This window comes from Lissotriton vulgaris, chromosome 10, assembly GCF_964263255.1.
Source record: "Lissotriton vulgaris chromosome 10, aLisVul1.2, whole genome shotgun sequence".
In the NCBI taxonomy this organism is placed as follows: Eukaryota; Metazoa; Chordata; class Amphibia; order Caudata; family Salamandridae; genus Lissotriton; species Lissotriton vulgaris.
Genome location: NC_141698.1, coordinates 67908620 through 67924414, shown reverse-complemented (window position 1 = coordinate 67924414; position 15795 = coordinate 67908620). Strand labels below are relative to the sequence as shown.

Genomic DNA, 15795 nt, shown 5'->3' with positions numbered 1-15795 from the left:
ATTTCGCAAGTCTCTGGTATTTCCAAGCGCGAGGGGTCGCGAGAAAAATCTCGAGGCCCCGGCGCGTCCCCGATTGTGTGTTAGCCAACGGAGCACTCCGTGAGGCTCAACAGCTCCAAGTGCGAGGGGCAGCGAGAGAAAGCTCTCGAGGCCCCAGCGCGTCTTTCAAATGTGGAGAATCGTTCATGTACCAGCGGCCAGAATAGGAGAGAAAATGGGGCATTAATTTAGAATGTGTTCACTTATAAAAGAGTAGGTAATTAAGGGGTTAGTGTGACCGCTCTGAAACAAAAAACCTCAAGCACCAAGATTAAATGGTGTAGAAACATGCATGTAATAAGTCCCTACAAGTGTAGCAAGGTAAATACTGTACACAGTGCATTAATAAGTTTAGATAGTTATCAACAACTGCAAGATATATATAAACACATAAAAAGGTATCATAATAATTATTTGTAAGAGAGAGAAAAAGTACTACTTATCTTGTGAGCAGCAGCAATAAAAGAAGGAAGATGGCTGCCTGTTGCTGAGTTACATAGAGATCTTCAGAATGTTCACATTGTTCTAAATTCTTCATAATTGTTGCTGCTGTGTGAGCTGGCAATAAAAGGAGATTGCATAATATTGGCCTCTTTGTCATGCCATAAAATCTGAACCTAACTATAACGTCCCTTTTACCTTTGTTTTTTTCAGTGAATTTCTTAGGCATTTTATTTCTATTTCCTGACTATAATGACCCTTTGAACTTAGTTTTTTCAATTAATTAAAAAAAATATAAATTGTACTACAATTTGACCCATAAGTTCAATTTACTAATATATATTTTCACAAGCTTATAAATACATTTTATTCACAGATTTATTCTTATTATATATTTTAAAACAACACATTACAAAAGTAAAGGTAAGGTAACTCATGTATGCACCAAGTCTTTCTTTTTTTAAATTCGTTTTCTGGATCCACGGGTCCAGCGCCAATCTTTAGACAAATAAGGGGTTTGCCAGTTATATTACACCTATTCAATACTAAAACATCAACACATTAAATACAAACATATGCCATTGCAATTAAAATATATGTGTGTGACTGCCTGTGTGTGGGTGTGTGAGTGGCTGTTTAAGTAACTGCATGGATGAATGAGTGGCTATATGTGTGTGTGAGTGGCTGTGTGGGGGGGTAGTGGGTGTAGGAGTGGCTGTGTGGGTGTGTGAGTAGGTATGTGAGTGGCTGTGTGATTTGTTCAGTGGGTGTGTTAGTGGCTCTATGGGTGTGTGATTGAGTGTGTATGTGAGTGGTTATGTGGGTGTGTAAGTATATGTGTAAGTGAGCGAGTGTGTGGCTGTATGAGTGATGGTGCTGGTTTGTGAGTGGGTGTGTGGGTCTGTGTGTGTGAGTGGGTGTGTGAGCGGGTATGCGAGTAGATATGTAGGTGTGTGAGTGCATGTGTGAGTGGGTTTATGGGTCTGTGAGTGGGCGTGTGAGTGGTTTGTAGGTCTGTGAGCGGGTGTGTGAGTAGCTGTTTAAGTGGTTGTGTGGATGTGTAATTGAGTATGTGGTTGTGTGAGTGGCTAAGTGGGTGGCTGTGTGGGTCTGTGGGTTTGTGAGTGGTTTGTGGGTCTGTGAGTAGCTGCATGGGTGTGTGAGTGGGTGTGAGAGTGGTTGTGTGGGTGTGCAAGTAGATGTGTGAGTGAGTGTGTGGGTCTGTGAGTGGGTGTATGCTTTTTTTAAATTGGTGTCTGGATCTACAGATCCACCATGGAGCACAGAGGGGGTCATGCTGAGTGCTGCAGTGTAACTGCGGATCCTTGCTTGCTGAAAAAAACATGTTGGACACTTTCTTGCCCATGAAATGTCCCTCACAGACCCCTCCATCAGTCCATAGTGTGAGGGTACCTCTAACCTGAACCCTACTATCAATTTTAAATGGTATTCCCCCCCAAGGAACCATGTCCCGATGTACAAACTAGCAGCTGCAACTTTTCTCTCAGGTTGCGACCAGCCAATCTCTGCATTGCTGTTAGCGCATGGATCCACCAATCCTTCATAATGGATCCGCGTCTCTAGATGTACATCCATTTTTTTCTTTAATAACTCTAAAAATACAGAATAAGTTTACACCAAATTACAAAAAGCACTTTTTCTTGACCAAGATCCAGCTTTTGACCAAATTTGGTGTAATTCCGTTCAGCAGTTTGGGCTGGACTCATGTCTAAAATCTTCATTGGAAACTGCAAGGGAAAAATATGTTTCGAGACGCCCTTCCTTTTTATCATCCTCCACTGACAGATCACCACAAAACTTTCCAGACAGCAGCTGAAGTGGCTGGCAAAAAAGTTTAGAAAAGTTTGTGAATGTTCATCAAATGGTGGCAAAGTTAGTAGCAGAAGAAAAACGCAAACTAGGCCCTAACTATAACTACCTACTGGCGGCCATGAGCTTTTATTCATTCCAGGTTGGCTTGAATGGTATCAAACCAATCCAAAGCTGTAATACTGCCCTAGAGTGGTAAAAGGCTTTTATAATTTTGCAACGTGGCATGAATGGCACTGTACTAAACCTATGCTCAAAGAGTTTGCTGTAGAAATGGCAAAAACATGTGTCCCTTTCTAGCTCAGCGTGAATGGCACTGTGCTAATCCTACGCTTCAAAACTTTTCTAGAAAAAAAGACATTTGAGGTGAGCAGATTCAGAGTGTCCCTGGTGTTGTAGGGTGCCCTACGCAACAGCTGCTGCCCACCCAAGCTTGGGAACTATCCAGAGTTCTCTGCTTCTTTCTTGCACATGTAAAGAGGGTGACCTTGTAGAAAAACAAGTGCACAGATCTAGGATTCCTTCGGCTCCTTAAATATTCTGCAACCCTCAAGGATCAATCAAAAGGCAACTACAGCCTAGCCTTCCTGCCTCCAAAGGTGTGGTTTAATACCATGATAGCAGTGAGAAACAAGACATTCAGAAGGAGACAGAATCAAGCTCAAAGTCATGAGGATAAATCTCTTGGATCTGAAGAACCGGGATAACCCACTTACTGGGTCTCGGCGGCGGGGGAACCGCCCAAATCTTCCATACGTAGTAAAAGGAGACACAGGAGCCTTCATCTGCAGGAGGAACCGAGATTTATTTCAATAGCCCGGGCAATGGAACAGAGTCCCAAGCTAGTCAGAGACAAAACCCAGGAGTCTGCTACTTCACTCTGTAGCTTACAAGCCTTTTATACATTTTTCATCCTAGTCTTTTGGCTGTCAGACCATTGTTTAATCAGGGCAGTGTTTACAGTTGATAACCAGATCCAGACGATGTTTGTAGTTAGTGACCTGGTCAAGGCTTGGTACACAGATCATTGTTCACTCAGCTTTGATCAAGGCTCAGTCTTTCAGGTCATTGTTCAATTGCCATGATCAAGGCCTGGTCTTTTAAGTCATTGTTTAATTACCCAGATCAAGGGCCAGCAGTCAGACCATTGTCCAGATAACCTGATCACAGTGTCAAGGATGTTTACCATGCTGGAAGCAGGAGATGGAGAATAAATCATTTACTCAGGGTGAGTGTCTCGTGGCTTTCTGGTGAACTGCAGAGAACAGGGGGGTTGGGCGTGTGACAGTTCCTGGGCAGAAATGCAGGCTACAAGATGTTTTTTGTCATGTCAGTTAGAATTTTCCTTAGGCATCAGCAAAAATGACCAGGTGGGTCGTGTGGAAGTTTTCTAGCATAGTTTGTCAATGGGTGCAGAGGTTTCTGTAACGTATTGAGGTGATACTGTGGGTGGCACTGCATTAAGATATAGAGCACGCCTAGAAAGAAACGATTATTCATTGACATTAGTGCAAACAAATTGGAGGTGCTGGCTTTTTCTGTAATACCACTGCCACCTTTTCTATGTATGGGTCGTGTGGAAGTGTTTGACACAAGATGGCAATGAAAAAGCAATGGAGTCCCGGTACAAATGATGCCGATCAGAAGAACACTTTTCCTCAGATCACATAGTCTCATTTCTAATGGTCCCCTGGTGGTGTTAGGTGTTGAAAGTTCAGTGGTGGGTTCGTCTAAAATTGAGGGTGGTCCTTCAGGGGGGTTAGACCTTCTTACCCTCAACTACCACCTGTGTCTGTGTATTCATGAGCATTTTAAATTATGTTGGAGACTTTGTATTTAGGTAAAGTCTCATATTCTAGCTTCCCCATCCTCCTTATCACAATTCTCTTGTCCCTGGGCTGATGATGGCTGCACGTTGTGCTGTTGGCTTCATCACTGCAATGTATTGTGTGCTTGTCAATGTAACTTCTTCCTTGATGGGACTGTTTTTTAATCCAATTTTTTTGAAGTATAATCCACAAGTCACACCCATGATTGCTGTTCGCCATGTGCTTTAGTTGGTGGTAAGGAGATGGTATTGTGAAGAGCAAATGTACTTCTTGTCTGGTGTTATCTATTCTCTGTCACAATGTTAGTGTGTGGCCAGCACTGTGCTTGGAAGAATATTATAACAGGCAGAATCTTTATGCTTCATTTGGATACATTTACCTGCAGAGCTGAAAAGAGAGTTGGAGGATTGCAAATCTCGTCTACAAGAGAGAGCACAGGGTACATCAGTGGAGAGAAGAAGGGTATCAAGGTAGAGAGGGAATTCCTCATGTGGGTGTGCAGAGCCAATTTGTGGAACCTGATTCTAGGGTGGTGTTGCCTAGCCTACCAGTGTTCCATGTCTGTTCCTAGGATGCCCCGGGGTAGGTTTGGTGATATTCCACGTGTTCGTGCTGGGCATAAACCGTAAGACTTCTTGGGTCTCTGAGCATGTCCAAGATTCTCAAGAAGCTGAGTCCAGTTAACGCATGTCCTGGTCCATAAGGAGACGGGGAATAGAAGTCAGATTAAATAGTTCAAGCTGCTGTTTCACAATTTGTGTGTGTGTTTCGCAATCAAGATAAATGCTGGTGAGCAGCCCACCATTAGTATGGCCAAGCTAGACACCATCCCAACAGGTGTCAATCTTGGCAGATGTTTGAGCATGATGCAGCAGGACACTAATCATCAGGGATTTCTACAATATTGATATTACATCCTTTTATTAGTAAATGAAACTGCAAACTGCTTGTGTCAATAACACGGATGCTAGACATGGTAGGGCAATATATGACAAGTATGACACTGACCTGACAAATGAGCAGAAACCGTTGGCATTGAGCTGAAACGTGTCAACAGACTCCATATTGAGGTTAGAAACATAGGACATTTTGTAACCTTGTGAAGGAAAAGTGGCAATTTAAAAGGACCAAGGGCTGTAACCTTCGATTAGTATTGTAAAGATTCCATTGTAAACAAGAAGCTGATAGTGGCATGAAACAGTAAGTAGAAGAAGGGATTCAGTCACCAGCAATACTAACAAAGAACAACAACCAAGGTTTGATAAAGAATAATAACAGACTTGAGGCATAAGCTCTGAAAATATACTAGAGTAAACATTACTATAAAGGATAAATGTCTAAGGTGCAGCAAGTCATCTCACTTTTAAAATGAAAATGTGAAATAAAAAGTGGAAAAAGGAACTTGAAATGTGGAAATCTCTGTATGGAATTCTGCTGCACTCATTCATACATTAACGCTTTAGTGTGCTCATGTTAACATTCAATAACATTTTAATTTTTATGTGTCCCCTCCTCAGGTGCAGCTGATCAGCGGAGCACCTTTGATATTATATATGGAATGAACCAAAAAGGTAAGACTATTAGAGACAGGTAAGACAGTGCAAAATCTTCCACAATAGAAATTTGTTGAGTTTAGTTAACATCTGTGTTGCAGATTTGCCAGTTTTGTAAACCAGATTTGAGGACTGATCTTTTGATTTGTTGCTCAGCACTGAGTACCTGTATGGCACATTCAAACTTACCTCTGACCTCAGTGGTAGCTGCGTATGATACAGAAATGGCACCCTATGAGGCGTAAACTTTATTCATGGCTCTCACCTTTCCCAGGGCCATGCATGTGTCTTTTATGCAGGTTTCTCTATGTTGTCTGGGTTTTATAGTCACATTTCAGAAAGGGGATAATAGAGCCACAAATCCCAGAATGCAAAAAAACAATTTGGCATTTTTGAGCTACTTACTTCTTAAAATGAGAAACTTAAAAGTTCTGCTTTTGTTTGACTGCTCTAGGAGTTGTAGACCGCATCTTCTTCCCCACCTTTCAATCTTTGCTACATTACATTGATTGACTGTATGGTACTGGGAATTTACACCATTTTCAAGAGCGGGGTGTTTGGCCACAAGGAACAGAGCCACACCAGATTTTCCAGATATCAACTCGGAATAAATTCACGGAAAATGTATCTAATTGTGAATCAGTTCAAGACTTCCATATGATTCCATGTCAGCAATGATATAATGTTCCACTCCTGGATTTTTCTTTTCACAAATCACTGTTTTCAGGTGCGTAGGATCCCTTAGATTTACCGTAGGTCCCAGATTGCAATATGTTGGTAAAAACTCAGGAGTCTTGTTTATTCCATCATAAAACCAGGACTACAATCCCCAGAATTCCAAGAAAAAGCCAGCACCAGAACAGTACATCACACATGGGCCTGAGAAACTTGGCTGATAAAACGCAATACTTTATAACTTCTTATTGGGCAATTCACAATAAAACTAATGTGCAAATGGTGCAAATTCAAATGGAAGTTAAAATTAAGGTTATGTCCATTCTACTAGGCATCACATTATGCATATTAATCTCTCTGGACCCGATTCACAGAACTAACTTAAGACAAAATCCTAAACTTACTACCATTTTGGTATCACAGAAGGCACTTACTCATTTTGGTATTCACAGAAGGCACTTACTCATTTCGGTATTCACAGAAGTTAGGAGTCCTAACTTTAGGAGTCCTAAATGCCTTCCGTGAATACCGAAAGTCTTAAAGTTAGGATTTTTCTCATTTTAGGAGTCCTAAAGTTAGGCCCATAGATTGTTTGGGGAACATGGCTTTATATGTTGCAAGTACAGGGGTCATAGAGGGCCCTCCAAAGTCTTTCTTAAACTTAACTAGCCCTCCAATTGTAGACATAACCTTAGCCTCTCCAACTTCCCTTTGTAGTCACCAATTTAATCTCTCATTAAACATCAATCCCATATACCTATAAGAGGTAACAACCTCCACATGCTTGACCCCAATACCCACTTGTATGGTTTTGTTTTCCTACCAAACCTATTAATTTTTGTCTTACGTACCATGTTAATGGTTAGATCGTTTTCAATGGAGCTACCAACATTCCAATGTTCTAATATTTGCTAAATGTTTCAAGTTTTCGTTGAAGACCCACCTGCGTTAAGACAATAATTATCAAGTCATCAGCATTTTTGGTGGGAAACAGCTTGGAGGGGACAATACACACCCCTGCCTCAATCCATTTTTTAGAGGAATTTCTCTTTGATAATGTGCCCCTTAAATCAAACTCCATCTGTGCCCAATTTTCCCAATGCAGTGCTTCTAAGATTGATTGGAGGCACTTGGGGGTACCCATAGCCCTCAACTTTCCGATTGACGAGGTTGAAGGCAGAATGGAGAGCTACGAACCATCAGAATACATTCCGAGTAGTTTCCACCGCCTTCTGACCTATGGCCCTGTCTTGCTTTCTCTTCAGAACACCCGGGCAAGACTTCAATACACCAGGGCACAGCGTGAATATTCTTCAAAATAGGACTCTGCACCCTTTAGAATATCAAGATACAACATTAACGGAGTTCAACACCCATTTACCAAGTAAAGGGAAATATTTGTTGCAGCAAGTTCCCATATATCAAAATAGCAATAATGCACATGTAAAATAAATGCATGAAATGAATGTATATATACAAGAATAAATGCACAGAAAGACAACTGCGTGTACACAATAACAAATGCATATAAAGATAACTGTATACACACAATAATAAAGTAATTAGAACTGGAAATAAATCACTGGTTGTCTGCCTTGCACCATCCTGCCAACAACTGGGGAACCCGTTGACCATCTCAGCAGAAGCTCTTCAACCGGGAAAGGTCTCTAGGTGCGTTCACCCCTAGAAGAGTTCCTGACAAAACACGAGTTTATACCAGTGGCGTAACGAAAGTTTGAGGGGGCCCCCTGCAATGTACACGGAGGTGCCCCCACTCCAGATTTAATCCGGAGCACTCAGGCCTGAGTACTGTGCTGAGAGGGGCCCCTGCAGCTCGGGCCCCCCGCACCGCGGGGGATGCAGGAGCCTGTGTTACGCCCCTGCTTTATACTCTTTATTAACCAGAAAGAGGCTTCTAGAAGCTTTCCCTCCCTTCATCTGCTCTGTAGGTTCTGGCTGCATTCTCTGTGTCGTGGTCACTCTATGGAGATGCCCAGGCTCCAATGAGAGCTGAGGCAGACTTCTGCACGTTCTCATCCTTGGGCTACAAAAGCCCCCACTGTGTGCATCTCTTCTATTGCAAAGGGTAAAGCTGCGGGTCCCGATGGTATTCCAGGAGAAGTGTTTGTACATGACAATGAGAATTGGGCAAACTATATTTTGGGCTTAGCCAATGCAATTGCCAAGGAAGCCCAAATCCCCCTCTCCTGGTAGGGAGCAGAGGTGATCCCTGTGTTTAAGAAAGGTGACAGACACCTACCCTGTAACTCATAGGCCAATCAGTCTCATAGACTGTATCCAAAAGGTGTTTGCCCGAGCACTCCTCCTAAAGGCCCAGTGTTGGATGAATGACCATAACATCGTGTCTTCATTTCAAGCTGGGTTTAGGCAAAAAATGAGTGCTATCGACCAGGTGTTTTGTTGTCTTCTCCTCACCTGAAAGGTAGTGGTCATTGGTCGCGGTAGCCTCTAGGTAGCCTTCATCGACCTTAAGACCGCTTTTGATCTTGTTCCTAGGAACAAGCTCCGGTAAGTATTAAATGATATGGGTCTCCCCCTAGAGATTCTATCACTGATTATTCACCTTCATGAGGCAAACCTTGCTACATTTCATTGGGGTTGCCAAGACTAGCTCACTGACCCAATAGAAATCAACAGGGGGTACGCCAAGGCTGTGTTCTGGCACCTACACTTTTCTCTCTCTTCCTAAATGGTGTGGGTCAGCACCTTTTAGAGGTTCCAGTGGATGCCTCAATTCACGGGGGAGAAAAAGGGGTAACCTTATTGTTTGCAGATGATATCCTGCTAGACTCAAAAATACCAGGTGAGCTTAAATTACTTTTAGATCGCTTCAAAACCTTTTCTGATTCCCGGGGTCTATACTTCAAAGACGAAACTTTTACAGCTTAACCCTCACAAGACATTTAGAAGCAAATTATCACTGGGGGGGTCCCCTTGGAGAAGGTGAGCACATTTGACTACCTGGGCATTACCATCTCAGAAGATATGTCATGGAAGTCCCATGTAGCCAAACAGACCCTCAAGTACAGACTAAATGCAGGGGCCTTGATAAAAGAACACAGCACCTCCTTTAGCAAACTAGTAGCAGCTCCACTCCAGATCTACAAGGCTAAAGCTGTAGGCTCCGCATTATACGGAGCCGTACTGCGGGGTTTTGAAAAGATGGACACCCTCTTGATTTCTGAGAACAAGTTCCTTAGGTCCCTGGTCTCCCTACCACAGAGCACCCCGCTACATCCGCTAAGGTTGGATCTGGGCAGAGCCTCCATCACTGGGAAGGCTAAGCTGCAGCCCTTACTGTTTTGGCTGCGTGTAAGGTCCACCCCAGAGTTGTCCTCATTTGCTGCTGCCCTCAAGGAAGTCATTGCACTTGAATATTTTAGGAAGATTTTATTGGATCCTTAATTTGAAATCCTTGTTAAGTGCAATAGAGCTAGAGGGCTATTGGGCCTCAAAGGATCCACCACTGTCACCTAGTAAAGGCACAATCAAGAAACATCATTGGGACTGGGTAGCACAGGGCTCACTTACCAGTTCCTCATGGGGACGCCTAACTATGGTGTTTATTAATTTTAAATTGAATGCTTCATATGAACATTATTTTGAAAAATCACAATACCTCAGGATAGGAAGCTCTACATACAGTTTAGGTTTACTGGTTCCTGGCGGCAGGCAAGCATTACCTCCCAGTCTTGCCCTAGTTGTCTTTCTGTAAAAGAATCTATTGCCCACTACTTTTTGTTTGTCCCAAGTACTCCTGCTTAAGAAGAAAAAGGCTGAGGCAAATATGTAAGCGACTGGGCATCCGATATTGCACTGCAGCCCTCCGCATTCTTAGGTCAGATACTGGTTCTGTAATTGTTTGCTCTGTTGTAAAGTTTCTGGGACATATGTTGGCAATTGGAAGACATTTGCTGAAAGTTTGAGACCATTTCCCATGCTGATAATCTTTTTATTCTAACAGTTTTTATAATGCCTTCTTTAGCTGCTATGGTTTATGTACATTTGAAATTCTTAATCGCCTACGAGTGTGGACATAACCTTTGAATCCAGCCAGCATAGCGAGCCTTGCCATCCAAATGGGGATAGACAATGGCTTTTGCTGTCTTGGTGCCATATGTATATCTAAGCTACTCGAATTTTATAATGAATTTTAGATAGATAATGCCCTGACTGATATTTAACAATAGGTTTTCAGTGTTCCTTCTTTGGCATTTCAAACTGCCTCGTATGAAATCTACTTTACTTACACTTTTATGGTCTATGACCGACATAAAGTTTTATGATGATGATTATGATATCTAATGTACACAAGGCCCTGCGGGACGACATTCTGACTGAGACGCTCTGAATCAAAGACCGAAAGGGAGGGTGTTCTGGAGAACCCCATGACAATGAAAGAATGATATGGGTACATGAGGGAGTGAAGACGGTTAGTTCCAATGCCAGGTTCAAACCATTGCAATATAATTTTATGCACCAAACTTACCTTTCTCCCAAAACTCTACACACCATATACCGTACCCGCAGTGCTAGCTGCCCACGATGGAGGGAATTAAAGGAGGACTTTCTCCACATAGTCAACAGCCACAGATCTACTTCTTTCACCATTCCCGATGGTGTTACACAGGGGTCTTCACTGGGTCCTACTCTTTTTAATCTGTACATGACACCTCTGGCCTTATTGATCAGAGGCCTCGGCTTTTCAGTTGTCTCCTGGGCTGATGACTCCCAGATTGTGGTGTCAGTCACGGAAAACGCCGACAACAAAGCTAACTGTTTCCACAACTGTATGCTGCAGATGGGGAAATGGATGTCTACCAACTGTTTGAAACTGAACTCTGACAAAACGGAGGTGCTATTGTTTGGCAACAATCCATCATTTTGGGGCCCGAGTTGGTGGCCTCAAGAAATGGGTCCACTCCCTACTCCCGTGCCAAAGGGGAAAAATCTGGGAATTTAGTGTGATGAAAAAATTTCCTTTGTGGGACATGCTAATGCTACCACCTCCTCTTGGTTTTTCATCTTCAAATCTCTCAAAGATGTTCCCTTGCATCCCTCTGAACCGGCGGATAGTGGTGATTACCACTCTAGCCTGTGCTAAAATAGGCTATTGCAACATGCTTTTCCTGACGGCCCACAAGAAAGCCTTAGACAAGCTGCAATTGGTCCAGAACGCGGCAGCCAGGCTGCTGTTAGGGATCCCAAAACATCAGTCGGTATCCAAGTCTCCTCCATCACTTCACTGGCTCCCGGTTAAGAAAAGGGTTTTGTTTAAATCCTTGTGATTAGCCTTCAAAGTCCTCCACTCCAAAGGACCAATCTCCATTAGGCAACTTTTCCATCGCTATGTCCCGGCCAGAAATCTAAAATCGACCTCCCAGGCTAATCTGGTTGTCCGCAAGTTTAGGAGGGCTACCCGGGGAGGAAAGAGTTTTGCAGTCACGACTGCTAAACTCTGGAACACTATGCCACTCACCCTCAAAACCTCAAACAATCTGCTCACCTTTCCCAAAGCGCTAAAAACCTGGCTTTTCAATAATTAGGCTAAACACGTTCCTCCATTACTCGGTAGCCTCGCTGCTGTCTAGGGTTTGCTACCCTGCTTCTCCTGCCCACGGAGCATCAGCGCCTAGACACCTGCGGGTATTAGTGCGCTGTAGAAATCCTATTTTCATTACATTTCATGCCCTATTGGCAAACAATGCCGTAAATAGAGCCACTGGGTGAAATATACAACTTACAATGGAACAGGTATTTCTGGGGCTGATCCCCTACCCTACACGTTAAAAACTCAGTGGGAAGTTGATTTTGCTTAGCCTAATGTTGGGGAAAGACTGTATAGCTAGAAAATTGCTGGGATTAGATCCCCAGAGGCACTCAGACTGGTTTAGAGATGTTGTCGAGTGGGCGACGGCTGAAGAAATACATATGAAACATGTCCGCAGGGACGATCAATTGGAAGATGACCTGCAGGTATGGGCGGCCATGTTATCCAATTTAAAGGATCCCCCAGATGTGCCCCCCTTGGAAAAGCCAATAGGGTGACGCCTCTCGAAGTGTCATTGCCCTCATGACAAGGGAAGAGTTGTTGGACCCTAGTATGGGTGAAGGTATCCCTGACAATACTTCACGCCACATCCGAACGAGGGTACCCCTGGATACGTTTTAAGGGGTCTGATAGGAGAGCACGGGCGAGAGGGGTTTGTTGGGGATTTGTTGATCTGATTATATTGAAGACCACAATGTGATGCTGAAATATAAACCGTTTGCATATTATAATTTCATCTTGTGTCCTATGAAACCTCAATAAAGCTTTTTTTTAAAACATGACTTGTTCTTAGAGGATGTTTCTTGCCTCACCACCTTACTCCATTCACCATCCCCACTGCACACAGGCTGCACCACAGCCATGCACAAAAGCACATAAATGTTCCTGCTGGTGATGAGTCCATGTGGCATACCAACCTCACATGCACCCTTCTTTTGTTTTCAGTTCCTCCATTTCACGGGCGTTACTTCATTGACAAAATGGATATCGCAAGAGTAACCGGGAGGGATGCAGGGGTATGCGCCAACAGCATCTGTACATGGGCTAAAAGCCCGGATGGAAATGTTTATGTTCCCTATACAAAGCCCAGTGCCTACAGTAAGTATAGCTGTGAAGATAAAACATTTCAAGCCACTTTTTCCGGTTTTGACATGTGTCCACCGAACCATTAGACTCTGTGTGGGAATGATGCCATGACATTCTTTCTTTTGATAACAGTAAAAAGCGGCTTTGAAGCAAAATGTATGAAACTGTTCTTCACCATGAATAGCTACATTTACCGTAACTGTGTTATGGCTGGATTTTCTGAGTAGGTGGGATCAGCCCCCAGGGGCCCCTCCAACCCAGCCAGAACGTACTCACCTTCCCTCCTCAAGACCACCTATCCAGGCACCTGGTACCTACCTGAGGATGGGGAACTCGCAATATACAAGCTCATATTATTAAAAACACCACTAAATCTATAGGGATACTAAGAATACTCACTGATTATTAGGGATATCCATACCCTACACCACACTTATTTACATCAATTGGTCTCGCGGCCACTCAGACCCAGACCGGTCTACCCTAGGGCAGATATTGCGCACAATCCGGTGCGACTACACATGGGCCTGCAGAACCCAATGCTCCCGTTTCCAAACGCTCAACAATCCTGTCGAACTCCACGCCAGTATCCCCCCTGACGCTCTCACTTATTCAAGCCACAATCCAGTGGGTATCTACACTGGTCTCCCACCCAGTGTTCTCACTAACGCCGCATATCAACGACGACCACATTCCTATGAACACCTATACATATATATATATATATATTGGGAAGTCTCTTCACTAAGGGTCTGCTACTACAATATTAGGAGTTAGCCAATTAATATCATGCGTCCCCTATTCTTGGCATCATAGGTCCACTCACTCCCTATTTATGTGATCACCACTTACCTGATTGGGATTACTCATCCATTCACGTGCCTAGTAATTACCTAGGAGCTACATTTACCTATATTGACCAAAAATATGAAGCGCATGGCAGTTCATTAATAAACTGGGGGTCTCTTTAATCACAATAATATAGATACATACACAGATCTGACAAAGACTATAGGTAGAACACTCCGCTGAAAGAGAAAAGATTAGCAATGCAAAAGCCCAGGGAATAAAGATAAGATTAAGATGCAAGTGTAAAGTAAATTAATATAACAGGAACGCCTTCACCTTATTAGTGTGTAGTCTTGTTCTAGCTGTCATCTGGGTTCCTCTCTCGTCTGTGCCTTGGCTCATCTCAGACTCTCTCTCTCTCCTGCACTCTTGGGTACACCTCTGCGCTGATCGCTCTGTCTCTGGACTCCTCTCCCCCACACGAACTGTCTCCACCTTCCAGATTCAGTCTTAATGGTTCCTGCCGCTCTGATCACCGTTCATTCCACTAGCTTATTCACTCTGTCTCTGCGCCAATGTCCAATTAACTCCATCTGCTCCCATAGGTAAGTCCACGATCTCTCCTCTGTCTCTTCTAAAAGGCATTACTTCAGACTCCAGCTATTCACACCTCCTCCTGATAAGCAACTGCTTCTGACTGCTTCCTTCAGTTCCAGCTCACTATTCAACTCAGCTCTTCTCCAGCTTGAACCCTCTCTCTCTCTCTGCCAACTCCACTCCACTGCTGGACTCTCCACTCCTCCACCTTAACACGACTCTCTGGCTGACTGACTCTCTCTCTGCTTGACTCCCTCTGCTTGACTCTCTCTGCTTGACTCACTGGCTCCGCCTCTGCACTTCACTGATATAGAATGCTGTTTCCTCATGGAAAGTTCCAGCCAGCAGCTTCCTCCCACCAATCCCATGCACCAGGCTCCTTGCGCTAGACGCTCCCACAGTGACCAGTCTGCTTGTTTCGTCTAGAGACCTGAGCCCGGGAACAATTCCTGATTAGATTCAGCTCTGGCCGGTTCTCTCCGGTCCGCTTAGGGCGAACAACAGCCTTAACTATAAACTTTGCCTTTGCCCTGAAAAGCCTCTCAGCTTCATCAAGATGGAGTCCCTCTAGCTCTAGGCCTGTAGGCCTGAAAGGGGTGAAATGCTCCTTAGCTCTGTCAGAATACCTACATAAACCATACCAATGTGTCTAATATGTCAAAGCCAATAGGCAATAGACAGGTTAAAGTCAAGAATAAAGGCATATTAAGCAGCTATCCTCTTCTAGGTCTAGAAAAAGGGCTAAAAAAGGCCAACACAGGCTAAGAATACCTATACTAGATGCGAGCAAGATTAATGATCTATATCACTTCTAAATAAAGCCAAAAACTCTGCCATTACAAACTGTCAAGCCAATTTCTGGAGCTCATGTGAAGTTTGCACCCCTATTGCTTGGGGAAAGTACAAGAAATTTGCTACCTGACCTAGCGGAACAACATGCTTTATGAATATTAATGAGGCAGGTCACAATTTGCAATCCACTGAATATAGTGATGGTGGCCTGTGAGGGACGACGATGATCATCCTAGCTTTTTCTTTCCATTAGTGGAAACCTTTTTTTAAAACAAATTTTCCCCTTTGGGACACATCAGGTGGAGTATGCAGTGGTTCCCCGGAGGGGTTGTCCACCAGCCTGCAGGGCGGTCGGCCCCTGCTCCATGTTCTTCTTTGTGTGTTCATGACGGGGTTAGGTTGCAGGAGTGAGGTTCCATTTAGTTAGTTCAGGAACTTTACCTGTTTTGTTGTGATGATGTCATGGTTTTGGATGGGAGATTGTTCTGAACAACTGGTGTGAAGTATCAAATGAGTAGTTTATTTTCTGTATGTTGTGAATTGAGGAACTGATCACCCACCTTACCCAATGACCCACAAATCCTACCAACTG

At 43.6% G+C, this 15795-nt stretch overlaps 1 protein-coding gene across 1 annotated transcript in view; it reads left to right on the top strand.

The window, feature by feature from the left end:
• LOC147684663 (astacin-like metalloendopeptidase) overlaps positions 1–15795 on the top strand; it is a 111184-nt gene that overhangs the window by 37408 nt on the left and 57981 nt on the right. The window contains exons 2-3 of the mRNA XM_086939722.1: positions 5657–5710; positions 12885–13037. Of these exons, the coding sequence (XP_086795848.1) occupies positions 5657–5710; positions 12885–13037 (207 nt within the window). The remainder of the gene's footprint in view (positions 1–5656; positions 5711–12884; positions 13038–15795) is intronic.